This window comes from Acipenser ruthenus, chromosome 1, assembly GCF_902713425.1.
Source record: "Acipenser ruthenus chromosome 1, fAciRut3.2 maternal haplotype, whole genome shotgun sequence".
NCBI classification, from domain to species: Eukaryota; Metazoa; Chordata; class Actinopteri; order Acipenseriformes; family Acipenseridae; genus Acipenser; species Acipenser ruthenus.
Window position 1 is genome coordinate 82,108,323 of NC_081189.1, and position 22,262 is coordinate 82,130,584.

Here is a 22,262-nt window from a genome sequence, read left to right on the forward strand (position 1 = left end):
GTCTGTGAATAAGCTATATAACAACTGCTATAGTAATATATACTTGTTTATACTTTTGTTCCGTGTTTTTCTCTATTTTGTTTTGGCCCTTGTGCCGTTTGTTTTGTGCTGTGTTTGTTTATATACATTCTTTATTATTTAATAAATGCTGGGCACCATTGCACTCAGCTTCACCTGTAACCCACTCTCACTGTGTCCATTACTTCCTGGTTCTGAGGTCACCGCTCAAACCATCCTTGTGACACAGGTATTGACTTTTTTTTTCAACATTTCACCTAAGTGTTGGGAACTACAAATTAAAAGTGAAATAGTGCTTTTGGCTGATTTACTTTTGCTGCGCTAATACCCTGAAAACACGTAAACTATACTTGCTGTATAGAGAGTGGCAGTTCTCGCTGATAGATAACTTGGCGCGAGGAACTACTGTTCCTCTCAATAGATAATAGCCTCCTCTTTAAAAATATGCTAACAAAAATGTATCCAACACTAGCTATACCCACACTTATTGTAAATATATATACTGTATATACATATCTATATAACCTGTTATCCATAACTGTCTTATATTTGCTTTAATTGAACTGAACACAAACCAGATATCACATTCTATACACTCATAATGTAATTAAACATACTCTTAGCTATTCAATTACAAATTACAAATAACTATACGTAATACCAAGTTACATCTCCGGCATACTTATGCAAACCTTTTTAAATAATGGAAGTCCTCCGGTTATGAGAGGCCTAATTGATTTCGAAACATCATTAAGAACAGAACTGCAGCTAATAGAGTTACAAGACAAAATCACAAAGTATACAAGGTAAACCGGCAGCCATTGTTTTATAAACCTTTGTTTAAGCAAAGGCAGTCTGCCTAGAGGAAGGAAAAAGACCAAACATTAATATAAAAAGGAAAGCCCAGTGCCCATTAGCCTTCAAAAGGTTCAACACAAATCAAGGGCCAAGCCTGCAAAATGTGTGTGTGTAAACCAGAATGCTGAATTGTAAGAAAGAGGAAGACCTAAAAAATGTCTGTGTAATGGTTATGAACAGCAGGACTCAGAGTGGCTGCAGGCTCAGACCCAGTCCTACTGCAGGCTGCAGGTCCCAACTTCGTAGGTTAAACGTGGTTTAAGTCCCCACTTGGTTGTTTATTTTTTAAATATATTTTTTAAAATTTAAACAAATATCAATGTTCAGCTTAAAGCATAATTTATATATATATATATATATATATATATATATATATATATATATATATATATTTTTGTTTAAAGAAAATGTTGGGAAGTCATGATGCCCACTTGGCTAGTGGAGAATCATAGTCCCCACTTGGTAGCATAGGCGTGTATGTATGTGTTTGTTTTGCCAGTCAGTACTGCACCCAAAGACCGGTCTTTACTTTTAACATTTTGAAAGCTTTTCTGAGAAATACTTTTTTTTTTATTTAGAAAGTGGGTCTTTGAGACATGCAGGCATGTGTGTCTACATATATCCATAGGGGAATGTTATTTATTTGGTAGTTATAACATACATTTACATACTGTAGCAAACTAAAACTGTTAAAGCTAGTAACAATGGTCTATCTGACCAAGAGTTTACAACTGTTTTGCACAATACAATGTTTTCATTCATATTATTATGCCTAATGAGCTAATGAGCTGTCTCTAGCCCCCACAGAATGTGTGACCTTGGCTGCTGTTGTCTATTAATAACCACAATGAAACACAGGATCATCTTTTCTTCATCAAATAGATTACATTTCACAGAACACTTAAAAAATCTATGGAAAGTAAGACGATTCCCAACCACTAAATCGCCAGCAATTTTTCTAAATATACAATAAACCTCATGTTTGTGAGGTTCTAAATTACTGGTGTACCACACCATCACATTTGCTGAGTCCATGTTGCCATGTAGTTTTCCTTTATACATATTCAGCCCCAAATGAGTGCATGCTTAAAAGTATAAATAGTAGGGCTGTCAATTAATCGCAGTTAACTTCTGCGATTAACGCGTAAATGTTTTTGGAGATTAATTATTTTAACGCTCATTAATCACACTGCTGTATTTTGAGCCTTTCAGCACACCGTACTTCAGTCCCGGCTGCAGCAACATTGTATTGAGTGTCTGAGTGCAGTTATTGTTTAAATAGAAAGTTAGTCACTGAACCGCTTAATGGAGCGAAGCACTAAAAATGAATGGGATTTTTCTTTTTTTTTTTTTTTTTGACAGCTCAGTGAACAGAAAGACGCTTACTTGTCTACTGTCAAAGTGAGTTCCAGTATCAAACACGGTACATCTAGTCTGCTGCATGCTGAACACGCCTTCATCTCTCAAAATACACTAGCAGCTCTTTTGCTACAGACAATAACAGTTAAATGAGTTAGGCTGTGTTGCTCCTTATTTTTTTTTTGCTTGTAGTATGTAAAGCCTAACAATTGTTAGTTTGCAGTTTTTGGATATTGATGACAGTTTTTTTTTATGTTCTCTTCACAATCAACAGTTCATTTCCTAGAAGTGCTTACTATAGCTACATATTTATAATTTTATTAAAAAAAAATATATATTTCAGTTCCCAATCACATTTAAAAATAGATATCCTATGTATTATGTTTTCTGATCTCTGTATGCTGCTGATCAAGCTTGAACCGCACATTTTATTGTGTTGGTTGTATTTGTAATTTCTAAATTATTGCCCCTAGTAAATTTTAGTGGTGGTCTCAATGGGTAAATTTCCTGGTTAAATAAATACATAAATAAATACATTTTAAACAATTTTATTAACAGTTAAGGATAATAAAAACAATAGCATCAGTAATAAAATAAATTTAAATTAGAAGGATGTAGTAATTGTAACAATTTAATATGTGATTAAAACCGAGATTAACTAAGATTAATTTTTTTTAACCGTGAGATTAATCGCGATTAATTTTTAATTGTGAGATTAATCGTGATTAATTTTTTAATTGTGAGATTAATCGTGATTAATTTTTTTAATCGCTTGATAGCCCTAATAAATAGTCATTTTTTCCACAAGGAAACTTTATTCCCACTATTGCAGTAAACTTAATGAATTAAAATGTATGTATATATCATAGTAGATCACTACCTGTCCATTGTCACATAGATTTATCTGTTTTGACCCGAGCTGTTTGGGTTTAGTCTGAGATAACCTTTGGTCAGAATGTATCCAATGGGAAGGTCATATTTCATAGCAAAACTAAGCTGGCCATACAGTACCTATGGCTATAAGTATTATGAATATAGCCCTGAGCTGAGATTAAAAAATATATTTTATGACACAATACTGACAGATGTCACTGAAGAATAAGGTTGAGGTTATTTATCTTTCATTCTTTATCTATTTTTTTGTATTGATGACATTTGTCAGCATTTTGGCTATTGGTCCCCAATACATAAACATCTGAGCAGTTTTGAAAAGCAGATTTACTTTCATCAGTCACAGCTAATAAGCAACATTCTGTGATGTCAAAAAGTTTGAATAATGTATTACATTAAGACATGGGGTGAAATAGAAAAGCAAGATGCATTTTACTGGTTGCATTAACATAGCAGCAACATTATTTTTTTTTTTATTTGGCATTATGAATGGAACTGTTAGCTTTTGGAAGAATAAAACGCTTGGCTTTAACTTAACCTTTTATTAATTGTAGAAATACAATCTAGGCACATATTTGTCAAAAGTATCATTTTTTAAAGGGAGAGTATTATATATATATATATATATATATATATATATATATATATATATATAGATAGATAGATAGATAGATATTTTTTTGAATTAATCCATTTATTTATATACAGTAAATTGTATTTAATTGTACTCCAGCCTAGAAAATAAATACTTGGAAAAGTCTTATCATACACTTAACAAGGTATTAAAAATAAATATCCACCAGATATAATGTAATCTTGCAGTAAGTACAGGATTAGTCCCAGCAATCTATGAGGTAGTGTACAATACATTGCATATCTTTCAGTAGGGCTTTTTGCATCATCAATGTGAGACTAAAGGTAAGCGAGTGAGACTACTTTGATTAGTCTCACCTTAAACACCTGTGCAAGCTTCTCTGTAATGAGAAAAACCCATCAGACTCAATTCATCTCATTAGTAGCATGACTTAACTCAACTAGCACATCACAACACAATTGTCAACAGGGAAGCTTGCACAGATAATAATCAAATTAGTCTCACTTTTCTACTCACACAGATGGTGCAAAAAGCCCACAGAAGCATCTTTAAAGCATCTAACTAGAAGCATCTTTAATGTTTTTTTTTGTGTCTATATATATATATATATATATATATATATATATACAGCTCTGGAAAAAATTAAGAGACCACTGCAAAATTATCAGTTTCTCTGGTTTTACTATTTATAGGTATGTGTTTGGGTAAAATGAACATTTTTGTTTTATTCTATAAACTACTGACAACCTTTCTCCCAAATTCCAAATAAAAATATTGTCATTTAGAGCATTTATTTGCAGAAAATGACAACTGGTCAAAATAACAAAAAAGATGCAGTGTTGTGAGACCTCGAATAATGCAAAGAAAATAAGTTCATATTCATTTTTAAACAACACAATACTAATGTTTTAACTTGGGAAGAGTTCAGAAATCAATATTTGGTGGAATAACCCTGATTTTCAAGCACAGCTTTCATGCGTCTTGGCATGCTCTCCACCAGTCTTTCACATTGATGTTGGGTGACTTTATGCCACTCTTGGCGCAAGAATTCAAGCAGCTCGGCTTTGTTTGATGGCTTGTGACCATCCATCTTCCTCTTGATCACATTCCAGAGGTTTTCAATGGGGTACAGGTCTGGAGATTGGGCTGGCCATGACAGGGTCTTGATCTGGTGGTCCTCCATCCACACCTTGATTGACCTGGCTGTGTGGCATGGAGCATTGTCCTGCTGGAAAAACCAATCCTCAGAGTTGGGGAACATTGTCAGAGCAGAAGGAAGCAAGTTTTCATCCAGGACAACCTTGTACTTGGCTTGATTCATGCCAAAGCTGCCCGATTCCAGCCTTGCTGAAGCACCCCCAGATCATCACCGATCCTCCACCACATTTCACAGTGGGTGTGAGACACTGTGGCTTGTAGGCCTCTCCAGGTCTCTGTCTAACTGAAAATTGGACTCATCTGGGGGTGCTTCAGCAAGGCTGGAATCGGGCAGATTTGTCTTTGTGAAGGACGCATGAATCAAGCCAAGTACAAGGTTGTCCTGGAAGAAAACTTGCTTCCTTCTGCTCTGACAATGTTCCCCAACTCTGAGGATTGGTTTTTCCAGTAGGACAATGCTCCATGCCACACAGCCAGGTCAATCAAGGTGTGGATGGAGGACCACCAGATCAAGACCCTGTCATGGCCAGCCCAATCTCCAGACCTGAACCCCACTGAAAACCTCTGGAATGTGATCAAGAGGAAGATGGATGGTCACAAGCCATCAAACAAAGCCGAGCTGCTTGAATTTTTGCGCCAGGAGTAGCATAAAGTCACCCAACATCAATGTGAAAGACTGTGGAGAGCATGCCAAGACGCATGAAAGCTGTGCTTGAAATTCAGGGTTATTCCACCAATACTGATTTCTGAACTCTTCCTAAATTAAAACATTAGTATTGTGTTGTTTAAAAATGAATATGAACTTATTTTCTTTGCATTATTCGAGGTCTGACAACACTGCATCTTTTTTGTTATTTTGACCAGTTGTCATTTTCTGCAAATAAATGCTCTAAATGACAATATTTTTATTTGGAATTTGGGAGAAATGTTGTCAGTAGTTTATAGAATAAAACAAAATGTTCATTTTACCCAAACACATACCTATAAATAGTAAAACCAGAGAAACTGATAATTTTGCAGTGGTCTCTTAATTTTTTCCAGAGCTATATATATATATATATATATATATATATATATATATATAGACCGTGGTTTGCAGAAGTATTCACCCCCTACCAATAATGTCACATTTTGTTGAATTTTTTTCAAACAAACCTTTTTTTATTCAAAGCTGTAGTTTTTTATTCAAAGCTGTAGCTGAACACTGTTATATGAGGAGGAGATTAAATGTCAGCAAAACTTGCAAAGAAAACGTACAAAATGAAATTTACTGGTTGCATAAGTATTCCGCCCCTTAAGTCAGTATTTGGTAGAAGCACCTTTTGCAGCAATTACTGCTATCAGTCTTTTTGGATAGGTCTCTACTAGCTTTGCACAGTAGGATGGTAACATTTTTGCCCATTCTTCATGGGAAAATTGCTCCAGTTCTGATAAGTTTGATGGGGATTGTAGATGGACTGCAATCTTCAAGTCTCGCCATAAATTTTCGATTGGATTCAAAGTCAGGGCTTTGACTGGGCCACTCAAGAACATTAATTCTCTTTTTGTTCAACCACTCCAGTGTGGCTTTGGTTTTGTGCTTCGGGTCATTGTCCTGCTGAAATATGAATTTCCTCCCCAGTTTCAGAGTCTTGGCTGACTCAAACAGGTTTTCCTCAAGGATTCGCCTGTACTTTGCACCATCCATTCTCCCCTCTATCCTGACAAGCTTCCCAGTCCCTGCTGAAGAGAAGCATCCCCATAACATGATGCTGCCACCACCATGCTTGACAGTTGGGATGGTGTTGACTGGGTGATGTGCAGTGTTGGGCTTGCTCCAGACATAACGCTTGGAATTTAGACTGAAAAGTTCAATTTTTGTCTCATCTGACCACAAAACCTTTTTCCACATGTCTGCAGTATCATCTACATGCTTTGTCGCAAACTCCATACATGCTTTAAGATGAGGCTTTTTCAGTAATGGCTTCTTTCTTGCCACCCGTCCATACAGGCCAGCTTTGTTTAGGGACTGGCTTATTGTTGATGTGTGAACACTGACTCCCATCTCAGACACAGAACTTTGCAGATTTCTCAAGGTCATTGTTGGCTTCAGAGTGACATCCCGAACCAGTTTCCTGCTTGCCTGGCTGCTCAGTTTGGGAGGGCGACCTGATCTGGGTAGTGTCTGGGTGGTATGATACATCTTCCATTTCTTAATGATGGACTTCACTGTGCTGAGAGGGATAATCAGCGCCTTTGAAATTTTCTTGTACCCTTCTCCTGCTCTGTGCCTCTCTACCACTTTATCCCTGACTTGTTTCGAAAGCTCCTTGGTCATCATGGTTGCTTTGTTGGCTCACTATGTGAGTTGCAGCTTGAAAGTCTTTATATACCTGAGGGAAATTACCTACGTTAAACCACTTTGAGTACATATAGGCTGAAACCATTTCACGAATTTTGTGACCTTATGCAACTGAGATTAATCTGTTTTTCTCTGTAAATCCTACTTTTTTATATTCTATATGCATTTTTTTAACTTTATCAATGTGGAGTAGTTTGTGTAGATTCTACATGTAAAGTCTAATTTGAAAGCGTCGTGAAGTACGCTCAGGTGCCAACAAAATGTGAAAACTTTGCAGGGGGGTGAATACTTCTGCAAACCACTGTATATATATATATATATATATATATATATATATACACATAGTATATACAGTGCTGGGAAAAAGTATTTGCCCCCTGTCTGATTTTCTGCATTTTTGCATATTTTTGACACTGAATGTTCTCAGATCTTCAACCAAAACCTGATATTAGATAAAAGGGACTCTGAGTGAACAAATAACACAAAAATGTGATACATATTTCATTTATTTATTAAAGAAAGTTATGCAACACCCAATGCCCCCGTGTGAAAAAGTAATCGCCCCCTTAGACTCAATAACTGGTTACGCCACCTTTAGCAGCAATAACTGCAACCAAACGCTTCCTGTAGTTATTAATTAGTCTCTCACAGTGCCCATTCCTCCATGCAGAACTGCTTCAACTCAGTGACATTTGTGGGTTTTCGAGCATGAACTGCTCGTTTCAATTCCTGCCACAACATCTCAATGGGATTTAGGTCTGGACTTTGACTAGGCCATTCCAAAACTTTAAATTTCTTGTTCATCAACCATTCTGATGTAGACTTGCTTGTGTGTTTCAGATCATTGTCTTGCTGCATGACCCAGATGCGCTTCAGCTTCAGCTCACGGACGGATGGCCTAACATTCTCCTGTAGAATTCTCCTTCAATGATGGCAAGGCATCCAGGTCCTGATGCTGCAAAGCATCCCCAAACCATGACTCTAACATCACCATGCTTGACCGTTGGTATGAGGTTCTTACTGTGGAATGCAGTGTTTGGTTTTCACCAGACATAACGGGGCCCATGTCGGCCAAAAAGTTCCACTTTTGACTCATCTGTCCATAGAACATTGTTCCAGTACTCTAGAGGATCATCCAGGTGCTTTTTGGCAAATTTGAGATGAGCATTCATGTTCTTCTTAGTGAGCAATGGTTTCCACATTGCTACTCTGCCATGAATCCAATTTTTGCCCAGTGTCTTTCTGATGGTGGAGTCATGAACACTGACCTTAGCTGATGCGAGAGAGGTTTGCTGATCCCTGGATGTTGTTCTAGGGTTCTTTGTGACTTCCTGGATGATTTTACGCCTTGCTTTTGGATAGATTTTGGCAGAACGGCCACTCCTGGGAAGATTCACTACTGTCCCAAACTTTATCCATTTGGACAATATGGCTCTGACTGTGGTTCGGTTGAGCCCCAGAGCCTTAGAAATGGCTTTGTAACCCTTTCCAGACTGATAGGCATCAACAACTTTTTTCCGGAGGTCTTCAGGAATTTCTTTTGTTCGTGGCATTATGTGCCTCTAGAACCTGTGTGCTGACAACTTCACTCTGATGGTAAGGGCCAAAGTCAGATTTATATTGGGCAGGGCTGGCCCAAATCAGGCCTGGTTGTTAACCAAACTACTCAAACAGCTGACCCTAATTATCCCTTTAATTGGGTTGAGTTAACTAGGGGGGGCAATAACTTATTCACACCTGAAGATTGCATGTTTGATTACCTTGCACACCAAACAAATGAAAGAAGCACCACACTTTGGTGTCATTTTTTCTCTCAGACTCCCTCTATATACTACTGCAACCCACAAAAAAATCTGACCAAATACAATGTGAAAAATTTGCAAAAATGCAGAAAATCAGACAGGGGGCAAATACTTTTTCACGGCACTGTAAATAAATATATATATATATATATATATATATATATATATATATATATATATATATATATATATATATTGCTATGAATCTTGCTGAGCTCAAACTGATTTTATATAACAATATGAAATGGAAACAAAACATGGATGAGAAAATTATTTAGTTTTGTACACACAATTTGTTCTACCTTTAAGTTGAATGCCAACCTACATTATTTGTTCAAATGGCTTTTTTTACACCTGCTGATCTATGAGCTCTATGCTATAATCCTGTACTGAGAGAAGTGTCCGAATGACAATAACAGTGGTTACCTACTGTTTCAGACTGATCATTTAGCCATGTAAAATTGATTTACTGGGATTGACTGTAATAAATTATATTATTATGGATTTATATGTTGCAGTGCAGCAGTGATTTAAAAACAAATATGTTTACTACTTTATTTCAGGGATACGTTCCAGCTTCAAATATATCAAACTGAATCAAATCTGGCTTGATTATAATGATATTATTGACTTTGTGAGCTAAGCAATAATGTTTAATTCAGTAATAATAATTTTGTTAGTTTTAAAACATATTTTTAAATTCATACTAGTTTATTTTGTAGAAATAGAGCAAAGCAAAATAGTACTGGCACTGTGAATGTGGAACATATGGCTAGAGAATAACATTGCTGCAGGGAATCCAGTTAATATTGCAGTGCCGTAGCTGTTGCTGGAGAGGGGACTGATTTCTCCAGAAGTACAATCCCTTAGAAAACCACCCTGCAGTGCAGTTGACTATTCATTGAACTTGGGAACAAAGAGGGACAAAAGAGCAACAGGTGTATTGTAATCCATTTGTCTTGTATTTTACAACAACCTTGTTCAATGTGTTACCAATGCTAAGTTGAACTATGACATTGGGTTGCAACAAGCTGGATAGCAGATTTAGCAAGAGCCTGGTTGCTTGGAACCTGATCTTTTTAGAATCACATCTCAACAAATACAACAGAGCTGGATGTGTTCCACACCCCACTCTTAACAAAAGTAGTTTTAAAACTCACTGGCAACTTAAAAACACTCAATCAGAATTTCCGTTTACTATGTCAAGCTAATGGAATGCACGTAACTTCTAATTTCATAACCTAGATAATAAAGTAGCAGCCTGCTCCTAGCATTCCAATTTCAAGCATTGGTCATATTTCAATAAGGGAACTTTACAGAGAACTTTACACATGGAACAGACCAGACCACATATAAATGCAGCAGTTTGGCTGTCGGGCACAATATTTGCTTGTGGAGGTCCATTGTTGCTTAATGGATATGTCCTTCAACAAATGATCCATACAAGCTGAACAGGTTTCAACTAGCATTAAAACTTATCCTACACACACACATACAAATTTATGATAACAAACTGATCTAGATATACCAGTCTTCTATGATCTGCTCCAACTTGGCACATGTTCAGGAAGCCTCTAAAATGTTCTATTTTTATGTTTAAAAAATGTATTACTGCAATGCCCTTTAATGTAGAAACATAACAGAAGTGCACAGGCAATATGATTTCTTCCAGACAAAGATACCCTTTGCATATAAAACAGAAGAACACCACCTGTAGCCCTGGGGAACTGTCAGTGAGTGCAGTTCTCAAGACACAGCAGACATTTCCCAGCAACACAGCCATGGCTGTTGTGGTTAACAGAGAGCCTGTGGCACTCCCAGTCAAGAACAGGAAACCAAACACTTGATATGAAAGGTTCTCCCTGACAGGGAGGGCAATGTTTAAGAGAGAACACATGATAAAACTTCCTGTTGTACTGCATTATTAGTCGTATGATCATTTTTTGCCTTAAACTGCAATTTCTGTTCACAAATATCTGAATACTTGTCCCAGCATTAGCGGCTTTTTTTATTGTGTTGAATACCTACTGTTTTTTTGTTTGTGTTTTTATACTTTTTTTTTGAATGTGAAGATGTTTCAAATACAACTCTAGTTAATTAAAAGCTGCTCTTGCTTTGTGGTACTAAATCACTTCCTTTGCTATCTGTCAATTCATTTCCAATTATGAAATCATACCTTGTGTTCAACACCACAGATACCAGCAACTGGAAGGTTTTTTTTTGCCCTGTAGCATTAAGCTTTCTTTTTTATAAAAAAAAATAAATGCATTTTACTTATACTTTACTTATCTATAGCGTAATTCATTTTTATATTTTTCAGTCACAATGTGAATTTTATAGGAAAAAAAAACTTGTGTTGAGAAGTTCTGAATGTAATACCATGCCAGAGAAAAAAAATAATTGTCTTGGGCAGACTGGTCCCTTCTCAGCAAACTGAGAAAATCCTATTAAATAAGGAGTGGAGGTGGGGGAGGTCAGCCCTCGGGACTACGGTTAGCTGCTGTGTCCCATAGCCCTCCTACTAGAGAAAAGAAATGCCTTAAGCTACATAAGATCATTTAAACACAACAAGCAGCTCACCCAAACAGCATGAGGAAAGTCAAATCCATGATGTCTCTCACAAGGTACTGAGTCCCAAAGATTATTAATAAGGATGATAATTCTTTTAATATTAATTTCAGTACCCCAATTTGACAGGTGCTTGCAGCCCTTACCGGATTGAGCAGAACTGTAAGAAAGAGCTCCCCTCCCTTGATGCTTTTGTCCAGCTCTTTCGGGCCCCCAGGGTACTCCTTGTAGAATATAGTGTGGGTAAACAAGCCACAGGTCTGACGGGGAAGTACCTGGTTAAAAACAAAACAATACAGGTTTACCTCGATACCATGTGATGTATGTGTAACATCATTGTATATTATTGTTGTTATTAGTATTGATTATGATTATCCTATTTATTGTCTTTTCATTTCTACAGGCTTATATTATTTTCTTATTTCTATCTCATCTTATGAAAAGATCCCAGAAGGCTATTGCTATATTTGGAACATTTTAAAACTCCACACATTGAGTTTTTATCTGTTCTTGTTTTATGGTTGGAGTTTGGATTATGGGTCAGTTCTCACAAGCAGTTAGCAAGAGTCGGCTGTATTAATTATATATATATATATATATATATATATATATATATATATATATATATATATATATATATATATCTTTTTATATATATATTCGTATTTTAAACAGCAATAAACTGCCTACTAATGTGACCTGCCTATTAATGATACAATAATAATTTGTTTTGTGTTTTATTTCCACCAAATATATTTTTATTGGTTTCGTTATTACAAATTTGGATCTGAGAAAAGGACAGAATTGTTTTCATTAATTTCCCTGCAGCATACTTGAATCTACTTTCTTCCCCATTTCCCTCCAGAGCATGCTTCCATTTTCCTTTTCCACGCAGCTGTATTTTCATTACACATCTGCTTTCCCAACAGAGAGGACCTTTGTACGGATTTAATAGGAAGTCAAAAAACTGAGAATTATGCATAAAGAAGTCATAGCTTCTGGGGATTTTGCCTTGGATTCCTTTGAGAGAAGATGACAAAAACTAGTTATGCCAGCTACAGAAGATACTCTAGGGGGGTTAGCGTCTTGCTTTTCATATCAGAAAAACATCACACCAATAATGTACATACATTTTCACACCCTAGAGGTGTTTACACAGCACAGTAAAATCTGCTTTGCATTTAGAACTGCTTTAAATAGTCATGTCGAAATATGGGCTCAGGAATTTTTATAGAAAAGTTTAAAATCTGTGGCCTTCCATGCATACCTAAGACTGGCCATTTGCAGTACTGTTTGCGCAACTTGTTCTTTAGAATTTAATTCAGTTCCAAAAATGACAAACTTGACTTATTCAAAACACAAAAAGCCACAACTGTAACTAAATGGCATTATGCAATCTTTCACATAAAGAAAGCTTAAATTGACACATGAAGAATGTATAAAAAGGGACAAAAGCTGACTACCAAAAGACTGGCCTTGTGTTTGCTGTTTAATATTGCAATACATTTCTATTAGTACAAAAAGACAAACTAAGGAAGTGAAAATGCCAGCCACACAGTTTTTCCTGTTTTAATGGGCATATCAAATCAATATCCAGTTACCTACCCAGTGCTAATTTAAGTGTACTTTTTAAATACAGGTTAAAGCTTGCGTAATGTACAGAATAAGTAGTACAAATCATAACCAACTGTTTCACTGAATTTACATACAGGGCAAGATTTCAGAAGGCTACACCAAATTTGCAACTGTTAATCTTGCAAAACTAGTAATAAGCAACTCTGAAAGTTTCAGGTCATTATTTATTTCTTCATTTTTGATTGTGATACAGCAGGCCCATTTTCTCATTGTAATATTTAGTTCAATGCAGTTCTCAATAAGCAACAGCCCTTTATCTTCATTTATGACATGGTGCATTTACACTCACACACATATTTTGTTTTTAAGCAGAGTAGACGAGAAATGAAAGAAACAACAATGTCCCAGATTAACTTTTATCACTTCTTTGTTTTCTTTGAAGCCTCTGAGCATTTTGATGACTATGTTAATATTCGATTGGCGTAGAGCTGGGACTCAGAGGCAGTGGAAGTTTTTAATAGCTGGCACCAGCTGTATGATTTCTAAATGGTAAATAGAAATCCCCAGGACGTGGCTTTGATTTAATACTTTAGTCTCCTTTATACCCTAAAATTCAATTCCATGCAAAACTCATTAAATCATTCATACCACACTCAAGATTTATTAAACTGTGTTGGGCTCTTTCTCCTTTTCCAATAATGTGTTTGAAATACTTTGACTCCCTTTTATTCAAAGTCATACTCCTTTGGCTCTTGATCATTTCAAAGTCAATTAATGTAAATGCACATAGGTCTGACAGAAAAATGCTGTCAGGCCACTTAGCAACTTTCAAATACTCCCAAAACTTGTTTGTTTAGTAAGTTAAACAATGTAATGAGAGCTGACAATATGAATTTAATATGTAATTATTTTTGTTTGTATAGATCCCTTCGAGTACTGTAGTTATTCGACAAAGGGGGAGAGTGTGTTATCTACAGCCATCTCCATGAAATAAACATAGTACTCCACCAATGTTTGTTGAGTATTCTATTGGAAAAATGACGGATGATAATAATGATAAGTATGTTTAAATTAAACAGCTGCATTTGAAAATTACTTTCCTAGATTAATCTCAGCATCAGCATAATTTGGAACAGTGAGGCTGGTCATTCTGTTATGTTATTTGAAAGAATGTCAGTTTGACTCCAAATTGAGATTCGGTAAAAAAAAACTAAAAAAAAAACACTCAGCATAATATCTTGTGAATGTACAGTATGAGGAGGAATTTGTTTGCAAATATTTTGTATAGCTTGCACAACCAAGGTAAAGGTGTAGACGAAGGACGTCCCAGCATGTCTAATCTGGTGGTTTAACCCTTTCAGGACCGGGATCATGTTAACACGATCATAGTGAAGTGGGCTTCTAGGACCGCGATCGTGTAAACACGATAAAAAAACGCACTTCGTTTTGATGACTTGCAGAGCCATTGTACTTTATAGTTCAGACTTGAAACACATATCACTGGATAGGGGAGGGACTGACATTCACTACCTGATACTATTTTTTTTCATGTGACGTCACTGAGAGGGGCATTTAGTGTCTAAAGGGTGGAGAAAGCTTTGGAAGAGCGGCGAGAAAAGACATCATAGTCTGCTTCAGAGAAATTTGTAAGAAAGGTAAGAAAAACAAGTAAAAATGCTGTAAATCCGATGTTTTGACATAGTTATATTAGAACATTCATTGTCTCATGTGTTTATATATATATATATATATATATATATATATATATATATATATATATATATATATATATATATACACAAACACAGCACACAACATTGATAAATATCAAGAAACGAGTGGATATAAGCAGATACTATTTCATGTACTAAAGTTATCAGGTACATTTTTTCCTTATTACTGATAATAATGGAATAAATAACTATTATTTTATTTATAAATATTTATTTTGAGAAAATAATGGAGAGTAGTGTCCATTATTGCTTATAAAGACCCTGAGAATAAACGTGTATTATGTCATTGCAATCACTCATGTGAAACAATGTCTTGTAATTTACCCAAATATCAATATTTTTCTATAAAACTTTCAGGAAGTATGTAAGATCCCTCAGGTCATAGAATAACACGTTTTTATACATTTGTCTCTAAACAGAATAAATAATAAAAAATACTTTACATTAAAAGAAAAAAAAATGAAATATTGTGTCAAACAAATATATCTGTAGTGAATTTTTATAGGAAGAGTCAAATATAGCCAAAAAACGCCTGGTCCTGGGGGGGCATCCCACTGAAAAATGCTTGGTCATGAAAGGGGTTAATGATCCAAGGGGGCAATATATACAGCTGGAGTTAAATACTGTGATAGAGATAAGCCAAAAAGGAAATACAAAACTATTAATGTATGTGAGGAATGCCTTTTGAAGGAATCAGCCCAAGGTACTTCAAACTCTTTGATATCACACAAACTAAGCATTAAGCAAGTGCGTTATTAGATTACTGGGGTATGGCATGAGGTAAACAGATCCCTTTACTGTATACAGGTATTGTACTATTCTGGTGTGCACCGAGAACAAGGCAATATGAAATCCACTGAAGTGTTGTCTACTTAAGATCCTAGGCTCCAGGTCCATAAATATCCTTTTTTGAAGCCACACAAGCACTGACACTCAGAGTGTCTTAACCACTAAAGCGCAGTGCGTTTTTTTATTGCTTTGAAAACCAATCTCTGAAATTAAATTACAATTAATGTGCAGGACCTGTTTAAGTATAACTTCCTTCCATGGTTGGGTGCTTTACATATGCTATGAAAAGCTTCAAAATGTTATATTGCTGCATATGCAATCTTTTTTAATGACAGAATTTTTTAAAGGCAGTGTTGCCTAGCAGACTTAAGGATTGAAAGTCATAAGATGCAGTGTTCAAACCTTACTTTATCCATTGACTTACTGAGTAACATTGGGCATGCTACCTTTCACAGTTAAAACTACCCAATTATAGAAACCTGATACACTTTCAGTTTTATATGCATGAAAAGAATAATAGATGGGCTTCAGTGAGGTACAGGAAAATAATTCCATCAAGGATTTCTGCGACGTCAGAAATTACGAGACCGAAGGTCGAGTAATTTATAAACTGTCACAGAAACCCGAGATGGAATTGTTTTCCTGTAACTCACTGAAGAGGCCCATCTATTATTTTTTTATAATACATGGATACCCTTGTGATGCTAATATTACATTAGCATCACAGTTGGGTTTTTTTATTTAAACGTAGTGTTTCAGTGCTGTACAGACGTTCTATGTCGTTATCCGTTAGTGCTTCAGCTTTATTTGGGTGATTGCCTTTACCTTGTTTTAATTTCCTGTTCCTCTCCAGTTTCTCTGAGATATGAATGTACCAGCTTTACATCATTTTTTTTTAACATATTCTCATTTTGTTGATCATTAATGAATATTTCTGTACTTATGGGTGTTGTCAAGTGATTGAAAACGAGACATTTTGTGTTTGAATTGAAAGTGATGGTCTCGAGGAGTCGAATGGGTCAGTTCAAGTATATTTTCCTCTAGAGGATTTTTGACGTCACTACTGTGCTATTATGCCTTTTTTTAATGGCTCAGGATGCAAATATAGCCTTCATCCATGTATTATATATATATATATATATATATATATATATATATATATATATATATATACAGTATATATTCAGTAAAAAACTTTGTTAAAGTAATGTTAAGGTTGCAGTGCAAAATCACAAAGTCGGGAAATGGAACGTTAAGGCACGCAACTATTATGCCTACGTGTCACATCAGATATGATGTCATACACAACCTCAGTAATGACATCAGCAATGACATGCATGTTGGTATATCTAATCACAGGACAAATGCTCTACCAAGACTGCCCAGAAGAACTTTACACTAGGAAACAATTTGTCTGTGCTGGACTGTAGCTATCATGCATCGTATGAAAATCACTCTGCCAACGTAGACACAATCATAGGCAGATCAAGACACGTTCATTGCGCTCACTGTCACTCGGGTCACTCTTTGCACTATTGCCTATAGAAGTGATATAGGTGTTGCATAATTTTGCCAATGCAAAACTAGGCTCACTTGCCACCATGCAAATAATGAACTGCAATATGGCATTGCAACATTTATCCAAGACCATTGGTTTCCAAAATGCATTTCAATATGTATCTTACTCAGTAAAAGGATAGATTTTTTTTTTCTTGAGCAGTGCCATGGAGTATGAGGACCAAACTTTGCTTCTTTGTCTTGTTATTGTCATACGAGTTCCTAAGAACAGCTGACGGCACAATATTCCGCAGACCAACAAACACACCCAGGTAATGTCTTTCTGGGCAGTCTTAGTGGAGCATTTGTCATGTGACTGGTCATTGCAGATGTCATTACTGATGTCATGTATGACATCATATCTGATGTGACGCATAGGCATAATAGGTGTGAGTTAAGGTTGCGTGCCTTAATGTCCCATTTCCCGACTTTGAACTGCAGCCTTAACGTTATTTTAACAAAGTTTTTGGTACTGAATTTCCTTTTTTTTTTTTTTTTTACCTGAAACTACTACAGTATCAATTTCTAAAATCCTACACATGTGAAAGGAAATATGTTGTACAGCAACCCATGAAGTGGAGACCACACTAAAAAAGGCAACCAGCCTGGTATAATGCAGGTGAAACAGGACTGTTCTAAGAGATCTAAGTAAAACACTGCATCCCAACACATTTTTTTTTTTCACCCAGGGTCTGGGACATAAAAATGTCAGATCAGCTACTGAAATGTGTCAACTGGCTTATTACACTTTATGAAAAAATCTGTCCCTATGCACATGACTTTATTATACACTACAGCAATCCAGTAATGAGACCAGCTTTATTTTTGTATGCAAAATTTTCTAACTGCAAAAACATGTATATGGTAATACAGTATCATGAACATGAGACATAAATGTAACCTATAGTATAAATATTACAATTGAGTGCAAATGTTAAACTTATTTAAGCATTTGAACCCGAAGGAGCACTATTAGAATATGGATCAGTTAAAAAATAAGAAATAAATAGTTTTTATCCAGTTTTTATGAATAAGTAGTTTGTGTTGCTTAGTGTTTACCTCTGTATTCCATGAGTAATGCGGTTTTCTCAGAAAAAATCAGTGGTCTGTTCAGATTTTTTCGGTTTAATCCAAGTGGACCCTGTAGTCTACTTCCAGTTGCGGCGTAAATAGCAACTTCATACAGTACCGTATTTAATTAAAATATTCCATTGACATGCTGTTCGTACCCTGTTTTGTGAAGGATTTAGTTTTTGGTAACTTTTTTTTTTTTTTTTTTTAATAGGGTTTGATTGCATATTTGTGCAGCTAGCTAAATTTTAGTATGTTAGGCTACTTTTTTTCAATGTTTTTAGTAATCATGCTGTTTGTTGTGTTCATAAAGTTTATTCAAAATGCTCTCAGATGATCTGTTGTTGGTGATCGCTTACATAAAGTCTGCATCCATTTGTTTTATTTTTATAACTTGTGAATGAAACCATAGAGTAGCCTAGTTTGCTATATTATTTACTAAGTGATTCTATAAATCTACTGTTAAACTACAAGAACAATTTGACTGTGATTCTGCATCTCTGAAAATGTCTAGCCTAAGTCCTAAGTATTTTTTTTTAATGTAGAAATTGATAATTGATAATAAGTACAGATAAAAATACGCTGGGTCCTGACTACAGTATTTGCGCTAAACGAGCATGACTGTACAGTACAGTGTTTCAAATGGTTTTATATATTTGGTATTTCCGTGTTTTTGTTTTATGGCTGCTAATCGAGATTTTATTTTTTTAATACTATACATTTCACGTTATTTACACTAGAGCATCAAAGTGCATAGCTATTTGTTTTACGTTAGAAATAAACAAAAATGCTTTCTTTGGAAGTTATTCTGTCTTCTGGTTATATGGATGAGTGTTTTCAATTTTTGTAAGCATAATGTAATGTAAATAATCATTTTAGGCCTATTTGAAATGTTTCACCATTATTTATAGCTGCTATGGCGCACGTCTCAGCCTAAGTGGCAAATGACATTTAATAGAGAAAAGTGTAAAGTACTGCACGCAGGCAATAAAAATGTGCATTATAAATATCATATGGAAGATACTGAAATTGAAGAAAGAATCTATGAAAAAGACCTAGGAGTTTATGTTGACTCAGAAATGTCTTCATCTAGACAGTGTGGGGAAGCTATAAAAAAAGGCCAACAAGATGCTCGGATATATTGTGAGAAGTGTTAAATTTAAATCAAGGTAAGTAATGTTAAAACTTTACAATGCATTAGTAAGACCCCACCTAGAATATTGTGTTCAGTTCTGGTCACCTCGTTACAAAAAGGATATTGCTGCTCTAGATAGAGTGCAAAGAAGAGCAACCAGAATTATCCCGGGTTTAAAAGGCATGTCGTATGCAGACAGGCTAAAAGAATTGAATCTATTCAGTCTTGAAAAAAGAAGACTATGCGGTGATCTGATTCAAGCATTCAAAATCCTAAAAGGTATAGACAGTGTCGACCCAGGGGACTTTTTTGACCTGAAAAAAGAAACAAGGACCAAGGGTCACAAATGGAGATTAGATAAAGGGGCATTCAGAACAGAAAATAGGAGGCACTTCTTTACACAGAGAATTGTGAGGGTCTGGAAACAACTCCCCAGTAATGTTGTTTTTATTATTTATTTACTTACTCTGTACAGTACAATATTATGCTTTGTTACGCTTGTGAAAAGCTTGAAATGTTAGCCGTTCGGTGTGCATTCTGGGAGCTGTAGTTCAAACTGGGAGCTGTAGTTCAAACTGGGAGCTGTAGTTCAAACGTTCCTAAGGGATTGAATTGTTACAGGTCCAGTCAGAACTATACAAAAACGGTTACCAAATCGTACAACTGGAAATAGCACTAAAGACTACTTAGATGCAGTAACTTGCCAAATGGGAGAAGTAACTGTCTAGTAGTTTTTTTTTACTTACAGGTGAATAATAAAAAACGCTCTCCCGGCACCAAACTTACATGAAAAACCACCCGTTGCAAATGCAAGTCACCTTACTTCAAATAAAATTGTAACATAATGCTTCTGATTCCATTTGGTGTGTTCTCTGTGTGTGCCTGGAATTAAAAGCCTGGTTAAACACAGTTTTTAAAATTCAATATTTTAACCCATAAAACCCCAAAAAACTAAATATTCTTATTACCCTTACATATAGTTCTGTGTCTGAATTGTTGTTTTCAGTCAGAAACAATTTGTTCTTAGAGGGTTCACATAAGCTTCACTAAGAGCTATAACAGAGGGGATACAATCACTCAAATGAACATATAGGTTCTTACTGTGAAAAATATAACCTCAAAATCAGAAAACATCTCACATTTGAAAAAAATTGAACAAATTTCAGTATTATAACTGTTTGACATAATTTTGCATGCACGTTTTTTTTTTCAATGTTACCATTATGTTGTTGTGAATGAATCCTCTCCTGTATCTTGCTGGTTTCAGGTGTGGATACTCCTCAGTGCTCGTCACTTTGATACCCCAGACCTTCTTCCAAGCCTCGTACAGCTGTACATGTATGGGGTAAACACCGGAGTGGTGGGGAGCCACTGCATAGCCCATGTCCGTGGGGATACCATGCTCCTGAAACACATAATATAGCAGCTGCTATCTTATTCAGGGCAACACTCACATTAAACACACTATTTAAGGCTGAACAAAGACATAATATATAAAGACATTAAATGATTAATATCCTGTCAGAAGCTGATAGCTCAATTTTATGAAATAAGCACTTAGGTAGATGTACTAAAGTGTTGCGTCTGTTGCAATCGTTGCAAACCACATGCAAACCAGTCAGAAGTGTAGCGTGAAATGTACTAAACAAACGCAACGCTGTTAGCATAAATTTAATGAATGCTTTGTAGCCACAGTTCTTATTTGCGCTTTAGCCTTAAATGAATATGTAATTCTGGGAGTTCCTGCAGAAATTCACAAAAACAGGGTGGAGATAGTGCAAATGAGGGATCAAAAATATTGTAATGAGATGTACTAAAGCTGCGGGCAATTGCAACACTTACAATTGCATCAGTTTGTTAAGAACTTTTGAAAGCATGTTTTAAACAGTTGCAATTGTTGCTGGCATTTCCCAGTCCGCTTTTTCTCATATTTTGCCAGTTGTGCTCAATGCATTTTTGACACAAACAACCAAGTACCTAATTTTCACTAAAGTCAGGGTGTACTTACAAGCCTTGAAAACAAATTTCTATGACATTTCTGGTTTTACCAGCGTGTTGGTAGCCACTAACCTCTCCAGCTCATTCTGAGCATCTGTATAGGACCATGATCTATTGTGTGTTAATTGTCTAAGCTAGTAAGTAGACCAAGTTAAAAATAATAAAATAAAAAAAACAACCCTGTAATAATTTAGTTTCAATTTAAAATAATATTTTATTCACATTGTACACCAATGTGTACAATGATTTATTTTGTGTTACCGGTAGGCTAAAGTACACAAAAAGTATGCTAGGTATTCATTTGATTTTACTACTGTGCTGTACACTGTATAGGCCTACTATACAGATTTATATTTTTACATAATGTACTGGGTAGCCTACCCAAAACACATTAGTGTTATTTCAGCGCAATGATTTATATTCAAAATACATCGAGAACTGTACATGCATGTGTGTACAATTTTATTGTATTGTTTTTAAACCCGATACCTCCTTATGTTGGACAAACATGTCCGGTTTACTATATACTATAGTATCTGATGGGATTAAACTGCCTTTCATGTTTTATATATAAAATTTTCTTAGTGCATACGACAAAATGTGCACTTTGCGAATTGTTGTAACGAAAATGCAAAATGCCATATGTTTGCACTGCAACTGGCCCATCTTGGTACATCTACCCCTTAATGTTCAAAACATCTTTCTATTATTTTCCATATCACTTTAATGGCCAATACCTCAACTCTCACACAACAAGTATAGACAGACTTTTTTTTTATTTAAACACTGATCATGTTTAAATATTTCAAAAGCC

At 35.5% G+C, this 22,262-nt stretch overlaps 1 protein-coding gene across 4 annotated transcripts in view; it reads right to left on the reverse strand.

The window, feature by feature from the left end:
- The window catches only part of LOC117420529 (bifunctional heparan sulfate N-deacetylase/N-sulfotransferase 4-like), a 264,467-nt gene that overhangs the window by 36,810 nt on the left and 205,395 nt on the right, over window positions 1-22,262 (reverse strand). For all 4 annotated transcript variants that reach the window (XM_059031109.1, XM_059031098.1, XM_059031101.1 and 1 more), the window contains 2 exons: window positions 20,670-20,855; window positions 11,737-11,865 (listed from right to left, as the gene is read on the reverse strand). In XM_059031109.1, the coding sequence (XP_058887092.1) occupies window positions 11,737-11,865; window positions 20,670-20,855 (315 nt within the window). The remainder of the gene's footprint in view (window positions 1-11,736; window positions 11,866-20,669; window positions 20,856-22,262) is intronic.